The 25815-nt window shown below is 56.3% G+C and overlaps 10 protein-coding genes across 10 annotated transcripts; 6 read left to right on the top strand and 4 right to left on the bottom strand.

Annotated features, from left to right (window-relative positions):
• Window positions 1–848: 848 nt before the first annotated feature.
• W97_08976 (uncharacterized protein) lies at window positions 849–3349 on the top strand (the record flags this gene model as incomplete). Its single annotated transcript, XM_007786843.1, has 3 exons — window positions 849–870; window positions 923–1084; window positions 1131–3349. The coding sequence occupies 3 exons, from the start codon at window positions 849–851 to the stop codon at window positions 3347–3349; spliced, it is 2403 nt and encodes an 800-aa protein (XP_007785033.1).
• Window positions 3350–5013: 1664 nt separating this feature from the next.
• On the top strand, window positions 5014–6261 carry W97_08975 (uncharacterized protein; the record flags this gene model as incomplete). The annotated part of the gene is made up of 1 exon (XM_007786842.1): window positions 5014–6261. The coding sequence occupies one exon, from the start codon at window positions 5014–5016 to the stop codon at window positions 6259–6261; it is 1248 nt and encodes a 415-aa protein (XP_007785032.1).
• A 589-nt stretch (window positions 6262–6850) lies between these two features.
• Window positions 6851–8200, bottom strand: W97_08974 (uncharacterized protein; the record flags this gene model as incomplete). Its single annotated transcript, XM_007786841.1, has 4 exons — window positions 6851–7420; window positions 7533–7738; window positions 7808–8083; window positions 8137–8200. The coding sequence occupies 4 exons, from the start codon at window positions 8198–8200 to the stop codon at window positions 6851–6853; spliced, it is 1116 nt and encodes a 371-aa protein (XP_007785031.1).
• Window positions 8201–8660: 460 nt separating this feature from the next.
• W97_08973 (uncharacterized protein) lies at window positions 8661–10511 on the top strand (the record flags this gene model as incomplete). The annotated part of the gene is made up of 3 exons (XM_007786840.1): window positions 8661–9030; window positions 9206–10037; window positions 10136–10511. 3 exons carry the CDS (start codon window positions 8661–8663, stop codon window positions 10509–10511), a joined length of 1578 nt encoding a protein of 525 aa, XP_007785030.1.
• Window positions 10512–11784: 1273 nt separating this feature from the next.
• On the top strand, window positions 11785–13437 carry W97_08972 (uncharacterized protein; the record flags this gene model as incomplete). The annotated part of the gene is made up of 5 exons (XM_007786839.1): window positions 11785–11797; window positions 11849–11893; window positions 11947–12391; window positions 12448–12917; window positions 12971–13437. The coding sequence occupies 5 exons, from the start codon at window positions 11785–11787 to the stop codon at window positions 13435–13437; spliced, it is 1440 nt and encodes a 479-aa protein (XP_007785029.1).
• A 585-nt stretch (window positions 13438–14022) lies between these two features.
• On the top strand, window positions 14023–15367 carry W97_08971 (uncharacterized protein; the record flags this gene model as incomplete). The annotated part of the gene is made up of 3 exons (XM_007786838.1): window positions 14023–14067; window positions 14166–15155; window positions 15212–15367. 3 exons carry the CDS (start codon window positions 14023–14025, stop codon window positions 15365–15367), a joined length of 1191 nt encoding a protein of 396 aa, XP_007785028.1.
• Window positions 15368–15799: 432 nt separating this feature from the next.
• W97_08970 (uncharacterized protein) lies at window positions 15800–16853 on the top strand (the record flags this gene model as incomplete). The annotated part of the gene is made up of 3 exons (XM_007786837.1): window positions 15800–16040; window positions 16246–16659; window positions 16777–16853. The coding sequence occupies 3 exons, from the start codon at window positions 15800–15802 to the stop codon at window positions 16851–16853; spliced, it is 732 nt and encodes a 243-aa protein (XP_007785027.1).
• Window positions 16854–17570: 717 nt separating this feature from the next.
• Window positions 17571–20247, bottom strand: W97_08969 (cell division control protein 48; the record flags this gene model as incomplete). The annotated part of the gene is made up of 5 exons (XM_007786836.1): window positions 17571–18151; window positions 18203–19944; window positions 20002–20057; window positions 20112–20139; window positions 20195–20247. 5 exons carry the CDS (start codon window positions 20245–20247, stop codon window positions 17571–17573), a joined length of 2460 nt encoding a protein of 819 aa, XP_007785026.1.
• Window positions 20248–21267: 1020 nt separating this feature from the next.
• W97_08968 (uncharacterized protein) lies at window positions 21268–21936 on the bottom strand (the record flags this gene model as incomplete). Its single annotated transcript, XM_007786835.1, has 1 exon — window positions 21268–21936. One exon carries the CDS (start codon window positions 21934–21936, stop codon window positions 21268–21270), a length of 669 nt encoding a protein of 222 aa, XP_007785025.1.
• Window positions 21937–22818: 882 nt separating this feature from the next.
• W97_08967 (uncharacterized protein) lies at window positions 22819–25329 on the bottom strand (the record flags this gene model as incomplete). Its single annotated transcript, XM_007786834.1, has 6 exons — window positions 22819–22883; window positions 22934–23512; window positions 23570–23941; window positions 24509–24588; window positions 24636–24922; window positions 24976–25329. 6 exons carry the CDS (start codon window positions 25327–25329, stop codon window positions 22819–22821), a joined length of 1737 nt encoding a protein of 578 aa, XP_007785024.1.
• Between the last annotated feature and the right edge of the window lie 486 nt (window positions 25330–25815).

Below are 25815 nucleotides of genomic sequence, written 5' to 3'. Positions count from 1 at the left end.
TCCTCGCTGTCCACGCAACGCCGTTGTCGCGTCTGCCTCTTGATTATTCCCGGCCTCCGACACGCTTCAAGCCACCTTGCCCACTGCTCTCTCGTGGAGTTGCGGTCGCATCAAGCCTGGCTGTCCCTCGTTCTGGCACCGACCCCGATCGTTGCCCGAAAGCGACGCACCTGACCCTGGATGCACTCAGCGTGCACCCGCGACGCAGCCATCCTCCAGACTTTTAGATACTCTCCAACTGCGCCGCTGCGGAACATTCGTCGCGACTCCGACCGGTCGTACCCTCGCATACCGCAGTCTCACATCGCACAGCGTCTTCCACAGCAGCCGCCAGGCGCACAACGACGCCATCGTCGTCTTTCAGAGGAAGGCTGAGAAAACACGGCTTACCATCGGGTTACTTCGTGCGCATCCGTCATTGACACCGGTAGTCGCCTACAATACCGTCTGAAGAGCTCTACGCTCCTGCGACCCGCGCTCGACTGGGAATACTCTCACCGACGCCGTACCTTCGTATCTCTGGTCAGGAAGACAGTCACGCATCCGTTTTGGGTCCTCTATATCAGCCTATCAGTTTGCGAAGGGCGCCATCTCTTTTGGCTTGTCGGACGACATGGCAAGCGGAGCTTACGGAGGGCCGACGGCGCAACGTGCGAACAACGGGGGGCCTCAGCCAGTTCCGATGGCGACAACTGAGAATGCATCTTCCAAGAGGGATTTGACCTCGTGGTGGAAGACCTTCTCCAAGCGAGGGGCGGGAAAGAAAGAGGAAGACAAAAGTATATATCTCACGTTTTTGACTCATCCCCCCTTCGTGTCAGCCAGTTCACCGCCAGAAGCTCATATCCATGGCATCTGTGTCTTGCCCAGGTTTGCCATGCAGTAGAACACCAAGACTAACTCAAAGCTCGTGTTTTCACAGCCGAGATCCAACCACTACCGGAAATCTTTGGGGTTCCTCTCCAAACTAGCATCCGTTACGCCAATGTTGCAATATCGCTGTACGATGCCGATGGGCGGAGCTACATATACGGCTATGTGCCCATTGTTGTTGCCAAGTGCGGAGTCTTTTTGAAAGAGAAAGGTTTGTGAAGATCCCGCCGTTACGCACCATTGGCTAATTTTCCTAGCAACCGATGTAGAGGGCATATTTCGCTTGAGCGGATCCGAGAAGCGAATCAAGGAGCTGAGAAACGCTTTCAACTCCCCCGACCGATATGGCAAGGGTCTTGACTGGACCGGCTATACGGTCCACGATGCCGCGAATATACTTCGACGATACTTCAACCAGCTACCCGAGCCGATCATACCTTTGGAATTTTACGAAAAATTCCGCGATCCTCTGCGCGGTCACCAATCGCAAGCGGTTGGCCAGATTGAAGGTCAGGCCCCACCGGTGGGCGACTTTGATGTAGAAGGCGCCATAAGATGCTATCAGCAGCTGATCACGGAATTGCCGCCGCTCAATCGCCAGCTACTTCTCTACATCCTGGATCTGCTCGCTGTCTTCGCTTCTAAATCAGATCTCAACAAGATGCCTACGCCTAATCTTGCAGCCATTTTCCAACCTGGTATCCTCACACATCCGACCCACGATATGAAGCCAAGCGAGTATCGACTCAGCCAAGATGTCTTGATATTCTTGATAGAGAACCAAGATCATTTCCTCATTGGTATGCAAGGCACAGCTGCCGACGAGAAGACTGTTCAAGAGGTACAGAGCGGTCCGCCAACGCCGCAGGGGAAGTCACCTACCACGTCGAGGGTCATTTCAGGCATCGACAGATCAGGATCCACTGCTAGCTCTGCAGGAGCCGAGAGCCTTCGCAGGTTTGGAGGGGTCAGGAGAAACGTCTCAGTCTCCTCGAAGCAATCAAAGATATCCGCATCCGTTGCTGCTCCGAGTCCGGCCACACCGTTGTTCAACAGCCCCCTGGCTACCCCCACTACAGGATCGGCTGTCCACCGGAGCAACACTGTTCCTTCCAAGCGGTCTCCTGCTGTGATATCGTCTCGGTTTAACCGCGACAAATCCTCAGATCCGCACACGCCACCCTCAGGAGTAATCCCGCAGCCTGCCTTCGGACTTACGCCGACTATACCTGATCCAGTCCCAACAGCTGAACATCCGCTGCCGACCGAGACCAACGGAACAGCTGCAGAGACAGCCCGCGCTGCGTCCGTCGTAGCCAGTCCACCCGTGGAGCAAGCACCCACCCAGATCACGCTTCCTGACGTCGCCTCGCCTCCATCCAGCGAGGACACTACTCCCCTGGCGCCTCCGCCAGGTACGAGCTCCTCGACAGGCATGGTCGCTGCTACCGCAGATGACATTACGCCGCAGCAAACTACCCACCTCGCTCCGCCCACCCCTGTCAAAGACGACACGACAAGTGTCTACCATGATGCGATGTCTACGCCTATGGAGACTCCCGGTAGCAGCAATCGCCCATTCGCAATCCTCTTTAGCAAAGCACTGCCAGCCGATGCAAACAAAGAGTCACGAAAACCGAACAAGCTCAAGAAGCGTGTTCCCAGCTCGACCGCAAGTGCTCACAGCTCGACTCACTCTTTGAGCGGACCGTTAGCCGGACGCGATGGGCCTCCATCCCCACTGCCTCCAGGGCTAAGCTACGCACCTACCGACAGCCTGAGGGAGCAACCACAAGCGTCTACCCTCGAGACAATGCCTAGCAAGCCAAGCGCACTGGAAGTGAAGCAGCCTAGCATGTCGCCCACAGCCTCGACACGCTCTCGGTCTACCGTGGCAGACTATTCCGAAGTCGAGCAGGGCGACGAGCCAACTTCACACGCTGACCAGCCCGAGGAGCAGAAAAAGAAACGTCGGTGGCGGATCTCACACTCCCACCGCAGCGACTCAGATAAGACAGTTACGGCACAGGCGGTTGTAAGCCCAGGCCCGTCGAACCTCGGCTCCAACGCGGGCGCACAGAAGAGCATGAGCTCCATGGGCAGCAGCGCGGAGCCGCAGCGCCGCAGCTTCGTAGAAACGAACCCATACTTCACCGCCGAGCCGCAAGGGCCGTCGTCGGCAGCGGCTCAGGAGGCACCCGAGAGGGAGCTGGAGAGAAGGGGCCCGATGGGGTGGATCCGGGGCAAGCTTGCGGAGCGCAAGGAACGCGAGGCGGAGAGGAGGGCTAAAAGTCCGCCGAATGGGAAGGACAGCAAGGTCGACCTGGCGGGCTCCAGGGGCAGTTTGTCCACAAATGAGATGCTGCCGGTGCGTGGAAGGTCGGTGGACGTGCCGAGGGCAAGCGAGCAGGCAGTTTCGGACGACCCTACGACGCCGACGCCAGCTGCTACTGTACCAGGTAGTCAGGGAGCTTAGGTTTGGGGGAAAGCAACTTTGGGGCGACCATTTCTTTTGTAAGGGAGTGGTAGAGACGTTCAGGTAGCGATGGGCGCAGTTTTGGAGACTTGGGGAGGTGCTGGACATAGCGATACTGGATTCGCCTTCACTTGTCTAACAGTAGCACTTGGGATCCGCCCTTTTTTACATCCTTCGGGATAGGAAGCTGTGTTTAATGTAAAGGTTGTTCTCACGACGTGAGTTTTCAGGGGGCCGCAGACAGGCAGCGATATTTCTGGATACATGGCGATCTCTGTGCAACTGGCTCAACGCAACACGATCTAAACTCGTACTCCCTGCGTTCTGCACCTGCACATGGCCGAGATGCACCGTCGTGTCCAGTTCATAGCAGCACTCCAAACTATCTGAAGTCCTCCCACTGCTGTCGTGTCCCAGACCTGCTCCATGTGGCAAAAACATAAGAGCCGCAGCGGAGTGATCTGGAAACGCGGGGACTGACTGATCTCCGCTCCACGTTCCACCCGTCCCTATTTTTAACCCTCTGATCTGCCCGCCACGCACGCAGTTTCACAGCACGAGCGACTCGGATCCGGCACAGAGGCAACTTGCAGAAGGGGGTCTCGCACTCCATTGGGGCACGGCTCGCGCCTGAAACGCAGGACGCTGCAGTTGCGCGCTGACTCTAGTTTGCAAGTGGTTTGCAGCTCAGGTCGGCGCTCTAGCTGACGTTCTGCTCTTCTGACTCGTAAGAGACAGCGACTGACTGGAGGCCTGACTTGGGCAGCTTGAGACTGGAAGAGTTGCTGATGGTAATCCCGGCGCTGTACGAGTGAAGATGGAGGCGGGCGCGCTGGATAGCATAAACGTCATGTGCGTGCTTTGCCAGCGCCCAGCTCCTGCTGAAGCGAGGCGTCTGTCTTGCGTGTGGGCGTTTTCCACGCGGACCATCACAGCTTCGCCGCTCTGGACCCGTCGATAGGCTGGGCATGAAATTCGGCGTTGCATCCGTCACATCGCTCCCAGGATGGAAAATTGAGCTGTCGATGACCCAGTAAGAATGAAGATCGACGGCTCGGCTGGCGCTGATTTGCGTAAAACAGTCAAAAACACCAGAGGCGAAAAAGGCCCGGTGCTTTCAACTTCCCCCCCGGGCCAAGCTCGCTGTCAAACCTGGAGCTGCAGGGCAAACCCCCTGTCTTGTCTTCCGTGACGCTGCGAGAACAAGCGCAACTCGCCTGCGCTTGGCTGGCCTCAAGCCGCTGCGCCGAAAATCTTCGAGCCTCGCCTCCGTCTCCATCTTCTCTTGCTTTATCCTCACACTCCGTAATTTGCATATCTGCCTTCCTACACCATCGTTTTCCTGTACATCTACGCTGAGAGAGAGTAAACGCTTGGAATCCAGGACCTGTCGCTACATTAACCACATCTCAACAATTCTGTCAGCCAGCCACTCGGGCCCATTGCGCGAACACGCTACGTTCTTGTTACCCAGCCACCAGTTCGCATTGACCGCTGCAGGTAAGCCGGTTATCCTCCGCCGTGGAGCCCCAGAAAGAGCATGGCCTTCTCAATGGATCGTTAGACTAACAATTCGCGGCACAGATTAACACTCGTTCACGACTTTACAGTCTCCTGAGGGAAGTGGCAACAGACTGAAGTCGGCCTCAACAACACATATCGCAATGCCCTCAATACGGAGTCTGCTCCTTCTCCTGCCACTGGCAGCCTCAGTACTGGCACAAGCAGAGCCATCAACATCGCAAGAAATCGACGTAACTGTCACTTCAAACGCAGAGTTCGAGGAGCTTCTCAACGCCCTTCCGGCAGAGTCTCTCCATGCCGCTCTACACAGTCACCTGCACCCCAAATACCAGGACGGCGTCTTCGAGAAAGACCGCACGGCTGTGGAGCGAGTGCGCGACTACAACCCGCCGCTGGCGACGAAGCTGATCGAGGCCGCGAGGTTGGAACTCCTGAAGCGGCAAACACCTTCGAATTCAACTGTAGCGCCGCCGCCACCTGTGAGCTCAGATGTGCAGAGCACTGTCGCGCCTCCCACGTCCAACGTCGCATCACCAACTGCGTCGCCTGATGACAGTGTGCCTCCACCTCCATCAACGGTTGTTATTCCAGTGCCCGGCATCACTACCGCGATCACCACCACCGACAGCGCCGGGTCAGTAGTCACAACCACCACAGCCGTCATCCCCGTCGAGATCACCACCACGGACGCCGCTGGATCTGTCACTGTATCCACCACGACCGCCCTCGCGCCCGCCCCCACTGCCTCCGCTTCCGAGCCCGAGAACACGACCCCACCCGTCATCGTGCCCATCGAAGTCATCACCACCGACGCCGCGGGCTCAACAGTCGTGAGCACGACATCCGCGCTCGTCTCCGCCTCCGTCAGCGTCGTCATCCCCGTCACGACCACCGACTCTGCCGGCTCTACCGTCGTGACAACCACCACGGCGCCCGCAGTCGTGCTCTCCTCGACCAACGCGCAGGGCTCGATCGTCATCACAACCTCCCCTGTCCCGACCTTCGCCACCGTCCCAGAGGAGGGCATCGACATCACGACGACCAATTCCCTCGGGAACACCGTCATCATGTCCGACGTCACGATCGGCGAGGTCGTCACGACCACAGACGCGCGAGGCTCGACGTTTATAACCACCTACACCCCCGGCGGCGGCCAGATCAGCAGCCTCGTTCTGCAGACGGTGACGGGTCTGAATGGCCAGCCGCTGACCCTCACAAGCTACGCGGTCGTCACACCGCCGGGTAGCAGGACGGCGACCGCGGGCGGCCAGGTCACGACGACGAGCTCGGGGACGCCGAGGGCGCAGTCGGCGGCTGCGGTGCCGCGGCGGGTTGCTCTGCCGGCCATGGCGGTGCTGGGCGGTGGCGCGGCTGCTTTTTTGCTATAGAGCGTTTTCTGATTTTACTGGTTCGCGGGAGTTGGTGGTTTTTGCTTCTAGCATATGCATTGTTTCTGTCGAACATGTTTTTGAGCGTTTGGTTTGTGGTCGGAGGGGGGGAGGGGAAAAGAGAGACTCGGATATCGCGGGTCACGACTCTCCTTTGACGATGCAGTACACGACTATCATTAATGGATCTAAGGGGAGAGAGATGAAGGCAGATGTACAGATGTTGAAGCGAGTTGTCATGTGGAAGTCGCTGGAGAGGTTGTATATTGAGTAGGTGGTTGGGCTTTCATGTAGATTGCATGAGCGGAAACGCACACAGCGAAACATATTTCCGATAATCAGAAACAGGATGTTCTACGCGCTATTTTGGCTTCTTGCCATGAATGATATGCCGCTACATAATTGCTTCGACACTGGCCCTCCGCCACTCGCGCGGCGAACTCCCATCCGCAGTATTCACGCCCAGCGAGCCAACCCCCCTCCTCTCCCCGTCCTTCATCTCCAGCTCCCAGGTAGACATGCAAGCATGACCGAGAAACCAAAACAGCGCCCTCCTATTCGCGCACCCCCCCTCCCAGCCCACCAGATCTCACAACCTCGCCCTAACCCACCCCTCGACAACCCTCGCCGCCTCCCCTTTCTCCCTATATCCAAAAATCGCCTCCAGCACCATCTCCTCATGCGCCGCATCCTTCGTGACCACGATCTCACACTTGCCCCTCCTCTTCTCATCCCCGCCGTCAAACCCCTGCTTGAATTCCGCAGCGAAGGCCATGATGCCGTCGACGAGCACCTCGGCCTCGCCCGCCCAGATCAGCACGTCCTCGACGACGTCGGAGGCGCCGGCCCACCAGTCTGCGCTTGCGCGCACGGGCTCGACGTACTCGTCTCTGATGTTGTTGCCCACGAAGGCGGCGGACCAGCGGGATAGGGAGGCGGGCCCGAAGGCGTCGCGCTCGGCGTTTGTGGTGAAGGAGGGGGTGGTGTAGGTGAAGGAGACCCAGGGGGAGATGAGGAGGAGGGCTGGGAATTTGGCTGGAGAGGAGGAGGGGGAGGAGGTGGGGAGGGAGAGGGCGGGGACGGAGGGGTGCGGGTGCAGGATGTGTGAGAGGAGGGAGAGGCATAGGTTGCCGCCTGCGGAGTCGCCTGCGAGGAGGAGCTGGGGGGTGTTAGTGAGGTTGGTTGGAACTGCGGGTGGGTGAAGGGTTGCTTGTGTTGGTTGGTGCAGGGTAGAGAGGGAGGAGAATGGGGATGGGAATGGCAGGGCGTACATTCGAGGGACTCCGCTTCTCGGTTTCGAACAGATACCGCATCAGCTCCACCGCCTGCTTCAGCTGCGTCGGGAACTGGCCCTCGGGCGCCAGGGTATAGGCGAGCATGAGCACGGAGACGGAGTGGCCGTCGCTGTTTGCCTCTTGCTGGAAGGCGTAGAGATACTCCAGCAGCGCCTTCACAGCCGGGAGGACGTAGCCGCCGCCTGCCACGCGCGCGAACATTAGCCTCAGCGCTCAACCCGTCAGCACCACAGCTCCAGACACCGACTGACCGTGGAAATACACAATCACCTTCTCCTTGCTCCGCGGCCCCAGCCAATGCGCCTGGATGCCATCCGGCAACACCACGCTGTCAGGCTGAAAGCCCTTCTCCTTCGCGACCTGCAAGTATGTCGCAGTCGTCGGGGGATATAGATATTTCTGCTCTGGGATTGTCATGTTGCCCAGCTGGGCGCGCAGCATGGCGTACATGACATCTTTGAAGTAGGTGGGCGCGCCGTTCTTGCCTTTGAAGGGCGAGACGACCATGCGCTTGAAGAGGGCGGCGACTGGGGGGTTGTAAGTAGGAGTGGGACTGGGGGGACTTGGAAGGGAGCAATACAGGCGCGGATGAAGACCCAGGCGAGGCTGAGCTTGCTGGGGTTCGTGGGGGCTTTTTCAATCATGGTGGACTGAAGAGATTGATGTGAGGGATGAGGACTTGTAGCTTTGCTGGAGGATAGTGAGAATCTGAGATTATAGACAAGATAGAGGTGAACAGTGAAGGTGCAAAGAAAGAGGAGATCAAGCACTATCACCCCTGCTTACCCTTACCGTACCTCTATCAAAAGCCCTGCAGCTGGCCGGGTTGCGTTATCCGGCGGTGGTGGAGGATCCCCGCAGTCAGGTTTCCCTGCTGCGGGAAGCTTGGACGATCAAATCTAAAGCTCAAATTTCGCTTGCGGACTGAAGCCTCCCCACCGCGCCCCACAAACCCGCAACACCAACCATCAGCAACCCTTGTCTTTTTCGCGACCCTTCCCGTCATTCCCCCATTACGATTCAGTTCGCACGACTCGCGCACAGCATTCGCAGTGTTTCGATTCATCCGTGAGCTTCAAACCCCCAGATTTACTTAAACCCGCAATGGCCGACAGCAACGTTAACCACCGCACCAGCGACGATGGCGGTCAAGAGAACGCGAGATCCACTAAGCGACGTCGAACGTCCGGCTCCCTCTCCTCCCGTGGAGTCGCAAACTTAACCCCAGAGCAGCTGGCGAGGAAGCGTGCTAATGACCGCGAAGCCCAGCGCGCCATCCGTGAGAGAACCAAGAACCAGATCGAGCGTCTCAACAATCGGATCCATGAGCTCGAGTCGCAGCAGCCGTACAATGAGCTGCAGACGGTGCTCAGGCAGAAGGAAGCCGTCCAAGCAGAGAACGACGACCTTCGCCAACGATTAGCCTCAATCATGAGCATCATCCAACCGACCCTTGGAGCTCAAGGCCTCAATGGTACGAGTCTCTTTACGATGTTGGTGAAGATCTATCGAGAGGATGGCCGCCTGACAGAATCGCGGTCAGCTCTTTGACGCCGCTGGAGCTGCACTGAGCACAACGGATATAGATCCCTTCATCTGCTTGACGCGTTGCTGATCGCGTTGATGAAACACAGCTCACATGTCTACAGATCTTGCTGCCGCTGCTGAGCGCAGCCCAATGGCGCTGCAGCCACCAGATCTTGACCGAGCGCAGCAGCATCTACACGCTCCACCACCGCACCCGCATCCTCCCCCGGTAGCGGCCATGGCTGACATGGAAGCCACCAACAGTCAGGCAGAGTCGCCTTCGGCCGCCAGCGCAACGTCAACGAACCGGCACTGGTCTTTCCCGGGCCTCGCGCCCACAAGCCATGTTCGAGGATACGCGCCGCCGTTCGACCAGCAGGATCAGCATCGCGACAGCATGGCACAAGATATGGGCTATTCGCAGGCTGATGAGCGATTGGGGCTGCCCTTCCTCCTCGACAGCAACCAGCACCATCCATCCAGAGGGCTGAACGGCACCTCACCGCACGCAGCAGTGCCCTCCCCCGGGCCCGCCAGGACAAGTGACCGCAGCGCGCTCGTCGCCCACTCTACACTTCCCCTCACGATAGAGGCCACTTGCCCGCTCGATAACCTCCTCATCGACTTCCTCGCCCAACAACACGCGCAAGCCGCCGAAGGCGCATCCAGTAAAGCGCTCGTGGGGCCTCGCTATCCTAACTTCTCTGCCCTTCTCTATCCAAGCGGAACCGTACCATCTCATCCGCTGTCTAAGGTCATGACGGACATCCTGCGAACATTTCCAGATGTCGACTCGCTACCGGAGCAGGTTGCGATAGTCTTCATTATGTTCTTGATCATGCGCTGGCAGGTTGAGCCCACGCCTGAGAACTACGACCGACTGCCCGACTGGATGACGCCGAGGCCGAGCCAGCTGTTTACCCACCATCCGGCGTGGGTGGATCATATCCCGTGGTAGGCTTGCATCTCACCTCTTACTAGCGACCATGCCGACCCCCTTCCCCAGTTCTGCCATCACGGGGCATTGGAGCAAAGAATGCTAACCTAACCAGGCCCCGCCTCCGCGACCGCATGGTCCACGCCCACGACGCGATCCCCTTCGACGCCTTCTTCATCCCCTACACGACGACCCTCTCGCTCAACTGGCCCTACGCAGCGCGCGACGTGCTGATCCCAGCCACCGCAACAACCGCAACGCACACCTCAGGCACAACCTCTTCCTTCTCAGCAACCTCACCATTCTCAACAGCAGCGCGTCTAGGCTCACCGCCGGAGGCGGCAGATGGCAACGGCGGAGTGGTGCAGTGGCGCATCAACCCGGCCTTTGAGACCCACCTGAGGGATATCACAAACTGGAGCTTGGGACCCGCGTTTAGGGATGCGTTTCCGGAGCTTGCGCATACGGTCAAGATTCAGGAGAGGAGATAGGGATGGGTTACAGGCTGCGGCTCTGATGGCGCAAGGCAGAAAGGTTTGGGAGGATGAGGACACTTGCTGGGAAGGCTTTGTGAGATAGCGTGGCGTTGATTGGGTGGGCAGACCGTGTGTGAGTACATCTGCCAGGGTTGAATTCCTCTACGGCAGGGATGACATGGCAGTCACGGTACTACTGATTCTGCATTTGTACGAATAGGCATTCAGGGCACTGTTGCTCAGGGCTCAGCGGGGGCCAACATGGCTGTTGCTCGTACACCCATGAGCATTGGCAGCTAGGAAACCGTATCTCTTACACTTATTGGGCCTTTGAGTGAGTTTTTCTTATGCTGCTAACGACATGTCCATAGAACAAAGCCATGCCCTGGAGCACCAGCTCAGAAGCCAACACAACCCTAACAAAGACGCCGCACGACGCATCGGGGAAACAACACCACACCGGCTTTGTCTCCGCACTCTTAGACGCGACGCTCAATAGAGACTTGAACGGTGGTTCGCCCCAAGCGCTAAGATGTAATTTTCCTAACCCTCCGCTCCGCTCCCTTCGAAGATAGGAAGCCGAAAATCCTCACGCGTACGCTTTTTAGCTGGAGAACACCGTCCTTAGTTGACGATCGCCGCCCCGAACCATCCTGCACTAAAACCGCACCGAGCCAGGTCACTAGTGGCATGAAAAACAACTATAGGAGGATGACGGATAGTAGTGTGCGAGTGGACTCGCCCATGATGCCGGAGCCCAGGAGAGGAGGGCTTGTTGGGAAGGGGAAGGAGGTGTGCAAGAAGTTGGTGGGGTGGGTTGGGAGACGGTTAGGGAAAGCTGGCGGGAGGGTTATGGGGCCGTAGGCTGGGGACAGGAGACTTGGTCTTGACTGAGAGCGTCGATAGAGCGATGGGGAGGGGATAGGTTCCAGCCTGGATATAAGACAAGAGAACATGGTCCTAAAGTAGAGACGTGTGAAGACTTGGATGATGGTTTGAGAAGCGCACGCTTTACTGGTTCTCAGTATATTGTCTGTTGGAATACTTGTACATGAAAAGGTACAAAATGATTCTTAGGATATCAGATCTGCCTACTTGTTCCACTCTGTCAACCCTCAGCTTGCAACACGATTTTGGTGTTGGAATTTGCGACGCCTTATCACGTGTGTCACGGCCCTGTCATCAAGCGGCCGAGAATCTGCCGCCTGACAGCCTCAGTTCAAGATTATTGTAGAAAGATTGTTTGGACAAGCATTCAACGATACTCTCGGCTCCTTACATAGACACAATGCTTTGCGCAAGTGAGTATAATAGCGTAACACGGGTCCGTTAGCAGAGCTAACCATCATCAGTCTCCGGAGAAGCGCCCCAAGTCCCCGTTGCTTCGCGCAAAAGCGGTACGCGCTCACTCCAAGTCCCTTCTACGCGCCTATCGCTTACACGTAACCAGGCAACGTCTTTGAAAAGCGCCTGATCGAAGCCTACATTGCCGAGCACGGTAGCGACCCCGTAAACGGCGAAGAACTCTCTACCGACGACCTAGTCGAGCTCAAGACCGCGCGCATCGTCCGTCCACGCCCGCCGACCCTCACCTCGATCCCAGCCCTACTCTCTACCTTTCAGAACGAGTGGGATGCCGTTGCTCTAGAGACGTTCCAGCTCAAGCAGCAGCTTGCGCAGACGCGGCAGGAGCTGAGCACCGCACTGTACCAGAATGACGCGGCGACGCGGGTGATTGCGAGGCTGCAGAGGGAGAGGGACGAGGCGAGGGATGCGCTGTCGAAGATCACGATTAGTGCGGGAGGCCCGGCTGCGGCGAATGGTGATGCGATGCAGGTGGACAACCAGGGGCTGCCGGAGGCGCTGGTAGCAAGAGTGCAGGCAACACAGCAGAAGTATGACACCCTGGCCCCAAGATGCGATTCGATGCGGGACGCTGACACTGGTACAGGCTATCAAGCACGCGGCGGAAACGACCAGTACCTGAAGGCTGGGCGAGCGCCGAAACAATTCAATCCTTCGACTCCGTGCAGACGACGGATCCATTGTACCCTCAAAGTCGGACGATGGCACTGGACGAAACCCGCGATCTAGTGCTCTCAGGCGGTGCGCCCGGTTCCGCTGCGGTGTACTCCATTTCAATGCAAGCAGAAGCGTCGCGGCTTTCAGGAGTCAGCGGCAGTGTTACTGCCGCCCTGTGGTTCGGCTCTCAACCAGTGCTGGCAACATCTACAGGAGACGTCGACGTCTTCGAGCAGGATGGAACAAGGGCTGCGCATCTTGGTTCACATGCGGGCGCAGCAACCTCATTGGCTTTGCATCCCAGCGGAGACATCCTTGCGTCAACGGGCGTAGACAAGAGCTTCATACTATACGACTTGTCGAGCATGACGCTCCTCACACAGGTCTTTACAAGCTCAGGTAAGTGACCAGCCGCATCTAAGCAGCTTCTCAGCACGCTAACCCCATCCCAGAGATAACCTGCGGAAAATTTCATCCCGACGGCCACCTCTTCGCCGCCGGCCTCAAAAGCGGCAAGATCCAGCTTTTCCAGACCGAGAACTCAGAGACTGTCGCCGAGTTCGACGCGGGCGGCCCTCTCCATGCCATCTCCTTCTCCGAGAACGGCACCTGGCTTGCCGCAGCCGTACAGGGCGAAACCAGTGTCAGCATCTGGGATCTCCGGAAGCAGGAGGTCATCAAGGTGCTGGATGTGGGAAGTGCCATTGAGGGCATGGACTGGGACTACACGGGACAGTTCCTGGCGGTCGCGGGGCCTGGCTGCGTTGCCGTGGAGCAGTATTCCAAGGCGTCGAAGAGCTGGTCGGAGCTGGTTAGGAAGGCGATTCCGGCGAGGGCGGTCCAGTGGGGTCCGAATGGCTATTCGCTTGTGGCGCTGACGGCGGAGGGTGCGCTTATGACGCTTGGGGCTGCTGCGTGAGGGGTTTGGCTTGTTGGATAGCTGGGCGGGGCGTCTCGATTGTAGCATATGGGTGTTTCTTAAAAAGACGAAGAGAAAGGGCTCGGGTCTGGTGATGTACCTTTGGTACGATCAAGCTGAATAGTATTAGCACAAAACTTGGCTTATTCCTCATCCGACTGTCCTGACTGTTAAAAGACGCGACTGTCTCACAGACTCTTCATTGTCTACAGCTTTGTGAAGTTTGTGGCCCACAGGTGACATTGAACGAGAAGATCAGTTTGCAACGGCAGCCCCACAAGCTCAGTGAGTTCCTCCTTCTGCGACATTCGATGCATCGCTGACTACCCAACAATCGTAAGAGCCCTCGTCGGTGAATTGATCACGACGCACGTCACCGGGCCTCCCTCGCTTCATAATCGTCTTTTTTGTTCTTCGAGGAAGCGAGACTTGTGCACCCATTGGCCACCCACAGCTCGAAGCGCCACTCCAGGACAACACCTCACTCCGCCAACACCACCGCCAGAACCTAGGTCGGGTTCCGCCCTCCTCACCCGTCCGCCGTCCTTTTCCTTCTCTAGCGACTTAACCACCGTGGCTCTCAAAATGGACGGTGACTCTATCTTCGGCTACCAGCTTCAGAATCGGAAGGTTCGTATGACCCGTGCGAAAGCACACCCTACAACTTTGCAAGAAGTGGCTATCTTCGGACGAAGGACATTTCCAGCTAACTTCGCCTCTTTGTCTAGCGGACTCACGACCAAATAGACCGAAGTTCGAGCATACACAGCAGCCGGCGATCCACACCCTCAATCACAGTACGAGACGACTCGGCGGGGCCCTCCTACTCGACACGGCACCCGACACAAGCACACAGTACAACAGCACAGCTACGGCTTCCGTCACTACGATACGCAGGCGACGGATTAGATTTCAGGCGGCCGATGTCCACAACCTCAGCCCAAAGCGAACCCCAGGTCATCGATCTCACATCCGAAGACGACAACAGCCCAGAGCCCCCCGACGACGTCTCAGAGCGAACATCTCCCCCGCTACAGCAAATGCGTCCCGCATCACGAGCGCCCCGCTTCGGCAGGAACATCATAGACCTATCCTCCGACCCACCATCACCGCCCCCTCAACAAGTCGCACCGCCACTACCACCCGAACCCCTCAGTCCCGAAATCGAATTCGTCTCTGCGCGCCGCCTACCAGCGCCCCCACGCCGACCCGACGACCCACAAAGACCCATAGATCTCGACCTCATCGACAACGACTTCGAGATCATCAGCGAGCGGCCCGCCACGCCTGGCAACGGCGTGAACGGCCCGGCTCCCGCCGACGGCGGCTTCCCGCTTCGCGTAGCCGGCCTCGGCGGCGTGGCGGCATACCGGCGCGAACTGGCGCAGCGGACGCAGGCCTTGCACGTGCAGCTGCGAGGGGCGGAAGCGCGGCTCAGATGGGCGATCGAGGAGGTGAACAACCGGGAGAGGCAGTTTGGCGGGGCGGCTTTTGTGGCGCCGCAGCTGGATTTTATGAACGTGGGGTTCGACATGGGACTTGAGAGGGAGAGGAGCGCGAGTCCGGCGGTTATAGTGACGCCGCCGCCGCCGCCGGAGGGCTTCACGAGGAGTCCGGTCGAGGGAGATGTGCTGGTGTGTCCGAATTGTGGGGATGAGCTGGCGGTGGGGAGAGAGGCGATCAAGAGGCAGGCGTGGATCGTTAGGGCATGTGGCCATGTAGGTTTTCCTTGCTTTGTGCCTTGCCTATTAGTTGTGTGCTAATGCTTTGTCAGGTCTACTGCGGCGAGTGCACAGCAGCCCGGTCCAAGTCACGGCGGAAAGGCAAGGAGCCGGCAAAGAGCATGCCCATGCCGTTTAAGATATGCGTGGTAGAGGGCTGCGGCAAGAAATGCTCATCGAAGACCAGCATGCTGCAGCTGTTCTTGTAATTCGAAGCCCTAGCTCTCGGCTTGTTTTCTTCTGTTCGTCTTGAATCCGGCCCGAGGATTTCGCTTTCCAGCGTCCTACGGTGGAGTTTGTTGTGCGGTGCGCGGAATACCCCAGGACGGGCGAGCTTGCATAGCGCACGGCGTTGGCAATGTTTGTTGCATCTGTTGCATTTAGATCCGTTGATGAGTTCTATGAAGCGATTAAATAGGTGGATCGAACAGAGTTAATATGGCAGGATTGATCCAACTAGGGTCCTTGCCTGCTGCCCAGATTACCTACTTGCTCCCATGTCCTCAAGTGCTCCCTCTCTCTCCTCGTGCAGCTGCATCATCGGCACATGTCCCCTGCCAAGCCGCACCCCTGCCAAAAAAGTCCCCTCAACCTTCAACACCAACACTTGAGGAATAGCCCCCTCAATTCCTGCATCCACAATGACATCTTCAGTTCCTCCCAGCGCCGAACCCTCGCCTCGCGCCGCGCGCTCCGGCGGCGCAAAGCGGACATATCTCTTGACCTACAACTTCGTCTCGACGATCCTTTGGGCGGCTGTGCTGGGCAGAGTCGTGCTGACGGTGCTGTTCGCGGGCTGGGGAAGCGTGTATCGGTCGACGGGGGATTTTGCGTTTTGGACGCAGTTGGGGGCTGTGGCGGAGGTGGGGCATGCTGCGTTAGGTGGGTGGCTTAGAGTGTCTTTGGGGAGGGGAGTGGTGGAGGTGGAGGTGGTGGTGGACAACCCTGGCTGGTGTGCCTAATGTGCTTTGCATATGGGAAGCGGTGGGGTTTGGCTGGGGATGCCGTGCGGAGGGGACGGGAGGGGTCAGAAACGGTTCGGATGAGAACGAAGACAGGAGCTCAGCTAACAGTGATACCCTGACAGGACTCGTCCGCGCCCCACTCCTCACGACGGCGATGCAAGTCGCCTCGCGCCTCCTCCTTGTAGGCCTGGCACGCCTCTTCCCGCGCACCGCCTCCTCGACTCCTTTCTATACCACCATGCTGCTCGCCTGGAGCGTCACGGAGGTGATACGGTATGCGTACTTCGTGTGCGTGCTATGGGGCGCCTCCAAGCCCCGCAGTGAAGTAGGTAGCGAAGCAAGAGGAGAAGGCGGTGACAAAAGCAGCGCCGTACCCGCCTGGCTCTCCTGGCTCCGCTACAATACCTTCTTCGTGCTTTATCCACTCGGCATCAGCAGCGAGGTGGCTGTGGTGTGGAAGGCGGTTGAGCCGGCGGGAAGGGTTAATCTTGCGTGGGCCTATTTTTTGAGGCTCGTGCTGGCGGTTTATGTTCCTGGTGAGTCCCCGCCCTTTTGCTAATGCTCGGTCATCCCCTTTTATTTCCGAGGTGGGGAACGGGCTCGAGGGAGTGTGATCATCCCGCAGGTTGGCTGACTCGTTGGTGGGCGGATAGGCTCGTACATCTTGTATACGCACATGATGGCTCAGCGGAGAAAGGTCATGCAGGGGAAGCAGAGAATGGCACAGTAAGGTTGTGACGGATGCCAGATTAAACTAGCTCTAGTATCAGCATATTGAAGAGGACCGAGACAATATTCGTAGACCTCACATCTCAGCATCACCGAACGACATGGAAAATCTATTTTGCATGCGGAGCTCTACTATTTGAGCTTCATTGCAGTCAAAGTGGCAAAAACTCATTCGTGAGAAACCCCCAATGCGCAATCACGGGAGTCACCCGACCGCCGTTCCGGCGCAAAGTGGATTTTTTGAAGCCGAATTTACATCGGGAGTGCTAGTAGGAGTAGAGGGAAACAGCTTTATCACAGGGTCCCAGCGATTCGAACTCATGTTATGAAAGTACCGTAGCCTATCCTTTATCTTCTTAGCAGTTTACACCTAATCAACCACCGCGACTAATTTTCAATCATCAATGCCTGGCGAAATCAAAGAGGCGAAACCTCGCTTCTAGAGACAAGCCATGGCTTCGCCTGCAGAGAGAGTTGTGGATTAATCATTCATGCATGCTTCAATTCCTTAACTACCTACCTAAACCCCACGCTTGCAGCCCCTGTCCAGCCGGCGCCGAAGCACGCCTAACCGGCCGCCACAAGCGCACCGATGCTATTCAAGCGCAAAGAAAGAACAGTCTATGGCCAGCTATACCCCGAGCCCATTAGAGAAGGGAAAATCCGCCCTGCATCCTGACACGCCCCAAGAATCCCCAGCTTGTGAACAGACGACCGCTCATTCGTAAAGATCCTCATCATCGCCCGCGTTGCCAAAGTTGTTGCCGTTGGTCGCGCCGCCCTCCTCGGGGAAGCGGAAGAAGCTGCTCCCGCCCGAGTTCTTCATGCTCTGCGCAAACGCCTCATACCGGCGAATCTCGACATCCGTGACGGAACGACGGGCAGAGCGCATGGCCTCCTCGAAGTGAGCCTTGGTGAGCTCGGGCACAGGGTCCTCGCCCTCATTGTCCTCGTCCATGACGTCCTCGCCGGCAGCCTCACGCGCCTTGGTGCGCTCGATGTCTAGAGAGATGGACTGCTTGATAGCCAGCTTGACGGCACGCTGGGTGATGAAGCCAAGATCGGCACCGGAAAAGCCGTGAGTGTTGGCGGCGATGTACTCAATGTCGACATCGGGGGCGACGGGCGTCTTGCGGAGCTGCGCCTTGAGGATCGAGATACGAGATTCCTTGTCGGGAAGTGGAACGTAGACGAGGGTGTCGAGACGGCCGGGACGGCAGAGCGCGTTGTCGAGCTGTTCCGGTCGGTTGGTCGCGCCGATGACGAAGACGTTCTTCTTGGAGGTCATGCCATCCATTTCTGTGAGATGTTAGCGGAGTCATATAGAGTAGGTAGTTGAGAATTACTCACCCGTCAGGAGCTGGTTGACAACACGATCGGAGGCACCACCAGCATCTCCAACAGAGCCACCACGTGACTTGGCGATGGAGTCCAACTCATCCAGGAAGACAACGCAAGGTGCTGCTGCACGGGCCTTGTCGAAAATATCACGAATGTTGCTCTCAGATTCACCAAACCACATGGAAAGCAGCTCCGGACCCTTGATGGAGATGAAATTGGCCGCACACTCGTTGGCGACGGCTTTGGCCAGCAATGTCTTACCAGTACCAGGGGGCCCATAGAAAAGTACACCACGAGACGGCGAGAGGCCGAACTTGAGGAACTTCTCGGGGTGGTCGACGGGGTACTGAACGCTCTCGATAAGCTCGCGCTTGACGTCCTCGAGACCACCAATGTCTTCCCAGCGAACGTTGGGAACCTCGACAACGGCGACCTCGCGCAGAGCAGACGGGTTGGAGACGCCAAGAGCAAAGCGGAAGTTTTCCATGGTGACACCAAGAGAGTCAAGGACCTCAGCGTCAATGGTGTCTTCGTCCAGATCAATCAGGTCCATCTTCTCACGAATCTGCTGCATAGCGGCTTCGGAGCAGAGGGAGGCCAGATCAGAACCGACGTAGCCGTGAGTCTCCGCAGCGATGGTCGGAAGGTCTACATCGTCACCCAGCTTCATGTTCTTAGTATGGATTTGGAGGATCTCCAGGCGTCCAGTAGGATCCGGGATACTGATGTCAACCTCGCGATCGAAACGGCCGAAGCGACGAAGAGCAGGGTCGATGGAATTTGGGCGATTCGTAGCAGCCATGACAACGACATTGGACCGAGCCTTCATGCCGTCCATGAGAGTAAGAAGCTGAGAGACCACGCGACGTTCAACCTCACCGTTCGTCTTTTCACGCTTGGGTGCGATGGAGTCGATTTCGTCGATGAAGATAATCGCCGGTGAGTTTTTCTCTGCCTCTTCGAAGGCTTTTCGCAGATTCGATTCCGACTCGCCAGCCATCTTGGACATGATTTCCGGACCGTTGATCAGGAAGAAGAACGCACCGGTTTCGTTGGCGACCGCGCGCGCCATAAGAGTCTTGCCGGTACCCGGAGGGCCGTACATGAGGATACCTCGCGGCGGCTTGATACCAATGGACTTGAAGAGCTGGGGGTGCCTGAGGGGCAGCTCGACTAGCTCCCGAATCTGAGCCATCTGCTTCCGGCAACCGCCGATGTCGTCGTATCCAACCTCGTTGAGATTGCCCTCTTCGTCTTCCCGTTGTATTGGCTCGCCTTCGCAGTGAATGACTGTATCCTGTGCCACGATACCGAACTCTGGCGGGTCTACCTCGACGACCTTGAACTCCACCTGCCGCATGCCGCCACGAGCTGTGAAGAGATCGCCTTGTCGGACTGGTCGGTACGCCTCGCGGAAGTAGGGCGCGAGGAAAACATCGAAGAGGGAGCCAGTAAGGCCTTCGACGGTGTCGGCAATAGGAAGGACTGCGATCCGCTTGGCGTACTTGATGTCTGGGCAAGGGTGAACTGTGATGATGTCGCCGTGCTTGACTCGGAGATTGTGGCGGACGACCCGGTTGATCCGCGCACTGCCATCATCAAGGTCATCGTCCGCTAGAACGATGAGAACAGTGTCCTTCCGCTTCTTGCCCTTCACCAAGACTGTGTCGCCACGGAAAAGCTGGAGCGTCTCCATCGTGTTGTTTGAAAGGGCGATCACCGAGTTGTCATCGTTGGTGGCGTCGGTGACACTGTTCGCTTTGCATCAGTGAAAGTTGCGTCGGCCAGCTATGGAGGTAAAAACTCACATGAGAGAGTTGGGCTTCTTCTTCCTCCTGAGAATAGCGGTTGCGGTCTCATCGTTCTGTGGGTCTGTGAGCATGTTTGCCTCATGTTGAGCTTGTGGAGATATCCGTACGTCTCGCTTCTCAGCACCGGAAGGATCGCTGTGAGCTGTTAGCCACCATTCATCCGCGGCGAGTGTACCGAACAGCTACTTACTGAGAGAGGTTGACCTTGTGCTTGGTCTGAGAGTGATCTGGGTCAGCCGACATGTTGACGGAGTGTTGAGTTGATGTGGAAGGAGTGTTTGTGATGCTGCGAGATTTCTAGCCTTCGCCGGGCGAGAGAGATGGGTTGTGTGTGCGAGAGAGATGGATGTTGAGAGTTGGTTTCGGTGTCGGAGGCGATAGCTTAAAAGTAACCAGCGACGTATGTAATCTAGAAGCTTTGAAGCTACCAGTGAATTCGATTTAGCGTATTCACGGTCGTGACGTGACTAAGCGAGACTAGCTTGCCTTCACCACCACACGGAAACCCACCGAACCTCTTGGATGCACGGGATTTGTGCCTCGAGAACACGTCGGATCCTGAATTACGCGACTCGAGTGAGAAGAGAACACATTTCACTTCAGGCAGCCGCGCGGTACACGCGTCGCCACATATTCAGTATGAAACGAGGGGCGCAAACGCCGGTCCTACCTCATTCGTTCAACTTCAGTACAGCCGTTCGCTGCATGCAGTGAGTATCAACAGGGTATACTCTATGTCTGCCTGTCAGAAATTCCCTTCGTTCCTATTCTATGGGCAAATGTCTCTTCAGTGTACACTGATCTCCTCGCGTCCTATCTTTCTCTTTCCGCTTATGCCGCTTTAGAACCATTCGTATCATATAGCCATGTGGTGCAGCGACCCGAATACGCCTGCTCTCGCTCGGTTCCGGTACGTACACATCGTCAGGAGAAGAACATCTCTTTCTAGACCTGGGTTGGGCTCATTTCTTTAGGGCTGCAGAGAAGGTGTAGACGGTTAACGGATATCTGCGTACGCAGAATCGAATTGCATTTTAACGGAGGCGGTGTCTTCTGAACTTTTCGTGACAATGTAGACGGAGATAGTCTTCGATACCCTCTTTTAACGCCCAATGGAGGAATACACGTCCGAAGCCTTCGTGACTAGTCCCATGTACATCCCCAGCTCCAATCCGAAGATACAATACAGAATGTTCATACAGAACAGCGCCTCCAAAAGTAACCCACGTGACAAATTACCCCCAAAAAGGTCCACCCACCCGCTCACTTAAACTCCATAGCCCTCACCAGCTCCTCCCTCGCCTTCTCACTCATAAGCCCATAGCTCGCATGCCCAATCCCCCCGCTGCTCCTCAAATTAAACGCCGCAAACGGCAGATTAGACGTATGCACCGGGCGCTGCTCAACGATGACCTCGCCCCTGACTTTCAAGTCCTTGAACAGCAGCATCACGCGCTCGACATCACAGGCGCAGAGGTCCCAATTCCGGATCACAAACTTGACGCTCCTGAGGCGGTCGCCGGCGTTCAGCTTCTTGACACACGTCGCGATCGTCTTGTCGTAGTAGCTCGGCCGGGCCTTGGAGAGCGCGACGGTGAGCTCAAGGCGGCGGAGGCGGTGGTAGGCGGTATGTCTGACGGGGGCGAAGCCGGGGATCGTCCAGGTTGTGAGTGAGGTCGCGAAGGTGTTTTCGGTGTACAACACCTCGGCGGCTTCGGAGGAGATGAGCTTGTTGACCAGCAGGATGTTGAGGGGCGGGACGGGGGATTTTTCGAGGCGCTGCGAACCGATCCAGATGGGTATGGGCGTGACGAGGAGGTGCCGGTAGATGAGGATGCGGAGTTCTGGTGCTAGGCGGAGGAAGTGCGAGGCTGGTTCTTGGGGTTGTGCGTCGGGGTCTGAGGCCTTGTCGGTACTCGCAGATGTCTCCATAGCTCTTTGGAGAAGGAACCTTCGGATTGTGATTACGACGTTGATCACGATTGAAGCAAGCGCGCCCGTTGTCACTTCCGGTGCAAGCTGCTGTACCTCGAAAATTTGAGAAGGAAGGCGGTCCAAAGGCTGAGAGAAGAAACGTGAGATAATAGGCTGTGAATTTTAATTGAAACTCGATCCTTGGTTCGGTGAACCGGTACGGTGGTACTGTGGAAATTGTGATCCTGGGTACCTTGGTGATGAAGACATTCGATGCACGTGGGGGACCCTAGAAAAGCACGGCGAGTTTTGTATATTGCGGACCGTAACGAGGCCAGATCAATGTGTAGGAGTTCGTTCACGAGTAGAGGGGCCTGAAAAGCAGCCTATCCCGGGTGAGGCGGATCAGCAGAACAGCCGGCAAAGGATTTTTAGTTGTCAATGATTCTTTTGAAGTTTAGCAGATAGCATCACGGGCGCGCCCTGCCTGTTGGCCCTGAGAGTATTGATGGAGGTAAGGTCAAACATTGTACTAAATTCAAACCGGGCATCACGTGATACGGATTGCCCGGGCTGTGCCAGTAAGAAATTCAACCTCGATTCCAATCCTTCAAACAGATAGATTGATTTCTGATGCACCGTTTTCTGGTTCAAGAACTGTTTGAAAGGCACCTTTAGCTCGAATTCACCCGCTGCAACGTCCCTCGTTCCCCTCGCTGCACTGATGTCGGATTCACAATGCCACATGACGACCTTGAATTTGCCCTCCAATTGTAGGGTCTTTAGAACCACTTTGAGCCACGGTGCTCATCCACAGAACCAGAAGATTTAGCAGTCACCACCAACAGCATCGTGCTCAGACTCGTGGTAAGTGCAGCGGCCAATCGGCGAGCGTGTTGGCTAGCGTAGCGGTGCCGACTCCTCGGTGTTGCGGATCAACGATGAACGATCATCCTGTCCAGGCACTGGAAGCGAATTAATAAACCGTGCATCTGTGGAGAGGATTTGCTCTTACGCTGCATAGACTCGATCAGCCTGGCCTTGAACGTCTCACTTATCTCCATGCGCAATCCCGGATCCAAGTCTGGATCACACTCTATCGTAACCTTGCCCTGAGTCTTGAGATGCTTGAACGGCATCAGACGCTGTTCCAGTTCCGCAGGTGTGTAGTGGAAATTAGTACGGGAGTAGAAGACTTGGTAGTAGATCGTCAGATCCTTGAGGCTGTGGACGGTGCTGAGGATGCTGACGATATCTTTTATCCGGCGTAGAGAGAATTCTGTTGAATAGGCGAAACTCACAACAAGTTTCAAGTGGCGTATCTGTTGGTTGGCAAGGAATTTGAGAGTGGTCGGGTAGCTTATCGAGATCAACATCAAGCACGACACGTGAAACGTGTTCTCCCCATAGAGCACATCTGAAGCCTCTTGGTAGATGAGACGGGATGCCCGGAGTATGCTCACACCGGTACTGAATCCGCGGTTATATTCATTGGTCAAACGGATGCACTGACGCTCGGACTTCAAGAGAAGACGATATATCCTGAGTCGAAGTTCGGGAGGAATCCGAAGGAAAGAACATGGCTGCTCAGGCACTAGATGCTGAAAGTCAGTGGACTGTGGGTACCGTTGGGATGTAGTGTTGCGCTTACGTCGCATAGACTGGATCAGCCTGCCCATTGCCGTCTCGCTCGTTTCTGCATGCGGTGCCGCTCCGTAAGGTTTTATGGTGACCTTGCCGCGAACCTTAACGTCCTTGAACAATGACATGCGCTCGTCCACTTCCGTAGCTGTGCAGTGCGAGTCGTCATAGGTTATCGTTAAATCCTTGAGACAGTGGCCGCTTTGGAGAGAGCGGACAATGTCCCTGATATAACGAGCGTCGTAGTCTGCCTCGTCAAGAAATACGACCAAGTGCAGGCGGTAGATCGATCGGCTCGTAACCACATTGAGACTGTCAAGATAATCATGGTCATCGAAGTTATGACATTCGACCGTAAAAGTGTTCTCCCGGTAGAACACGTCTAAGGCCTCTCGGTAGATCAGACGGCATGTTCGTAAAGGATCCAGATTCAACCTGGAATATGAGCTGTTCAGATAGACCCCGTATTCGAATTTGGATAGGAACCGATAGATTTTGAGTCTGAGCTCTGCTGGAATCCTAAGAAAATGACATGGCTGCTCTTGGACCGCCACCTGCAGGAGCCTTTGTGGTGGCATGATTCGGTGTGTTGATGGACGAAGATCGAGAAGGATGCGGCCGAAGATACAGAGCGGTAGATTGATGGTGAGGAGTGGCAGGCGTCAAAGGAGGAACAGCGTCTGGGCCACGTGGAGTGAAGGCTTGAAATCATGAGCGCGGTGTCACCTGATCGGCTTCACTTCATACACCGAATGTTGTCGCTTGAGAGCCTTCAATGAACGTGAACCCTTGTGACACAGGACGCACACATCGCTTCACTAACCCGAACAGACTGACCTAGTAAAATCAGGAAAGGCGATCGATGATGCTGGTTTAGCAGTGTACTTAACAACAAATATCTATTCTAGCTTCTGATCAAACTTGACAATTTTTCCTCTAAATAGCATACCGCCAGCCAGCTTCCCGATAGCAAAGCCGATATAAGCGCCGGTGACGATGGTGACCGGCCACTTTTGCCATTCCCGGTCCCTAAAATTTTCAGCTAGAGTATCAACTATGGATAAAAATACACTCACCAGTCAAGAGGTATCGGTATTGCGCCCACCCAAGCTCCAAGCAGAGTTCCCAATGTAGCCCCATACACCTCGTCCATAGGATGCATAAGGCTCACAATCTCCCTCCATCTCCCGCTGTCGACCCCATGCACATAGACCAGGGGAAGCATAGCAAGAAGCGACGCGTGTAAGGCGCAAAGCGCGGTATGCGGAAGGTGTGTACTGAAGGGAGCCCCGAAAAGTACCAGCGTGGTAAAGAGCAGGGGAGTTCCAGCGATGACGGCAAGGACGAGGGAAAGAAAGGCCGGCTAGAGTCACTGTCAGCATGAGCAGTTGTATATCCAAGGTAGAGGGGCCATACTACAACAGTCCTGTTCGCAACACCGCCCACGAGACTGAGAGTTCGGCTCAAAGCATTGGGAGGCTGCTTGTTGCGGCGCGAGCCTGGTTTAGGCGCTGGCGTAGAGTTTGCGCCTGTTGGTGGCAGGCATATAGCGACGTATGCGGTTTGGACGATGCACAGCGGCAGAAGCCCTCGAAGAAGCGCAGATACCGGATCTGCTACAATCGCTTTGAACTGGATCGCGTATACTGCGAGCACGAGGCCGGGATGCAGGCGTGTACACCATCTTGCGGATTCTGTGTTCAGTAACTCGACAGGTGAGGGCGCAGTCTGAGCCGTAAGCGGCTTCGTGACTGTTGCGGTCGAGCTCATGGTTGGGAGCCCGTGGAGGTTTGATACTGTGCTCGCGTGGTATATTGGCTTCGAGGTTGAATTGTAGACACAGACAGTCCGGACTATCTGACTATCTCCGAAGCTCTTGTCAACTGAACATGACCTTTACCATCCTAAGTCGAAGGGGAATCTTCAAATCTGCATCACCGGTGAAGTTGAGGTACCTGCCAAGCAATGTACCCAAGGTCGAAGCTCGTGAAACTCGCATCAAGATTCCCTCCGTTTGCTCTTGCAATTTCAACTTGACGTCACAATTGGCTCGCAACCGTGGCACTAGCGCGCACACGAGGTTAAAAGCTCGTCGGCCTCCCGTCCTCCTCCCTCTTTCTTTTTTTCAGCTCTCTTGCAAGTACTCCCTCACCAGAGAAAAAATGCATTTGCTAACGAGATGACAGTGCCTTTTGGCTTAGATCAAGTGTAGTATCTGTTCTTTTCAGTTTAATCTCTGAAACGAGTCTACGGACT

This window comes from Coniosporium apollinis, assembly GCF_000281105.1.
Source record: "Coniosporium apollinis CBS 100218 chromosome Unknown supercont1.72, whole genome shotgun sequence".
Classification (NCBI taxonomy): Eukaryota; Fungi; Ascomycota; class Dothideomycetes; genus Coniosporium; species Coniosporium apollinis.
The sequence above is the reverse complement of the archived record's forward strand: the minus strand, read 5'-3'. Positions and strand labels throughout refer to the sequence as shown.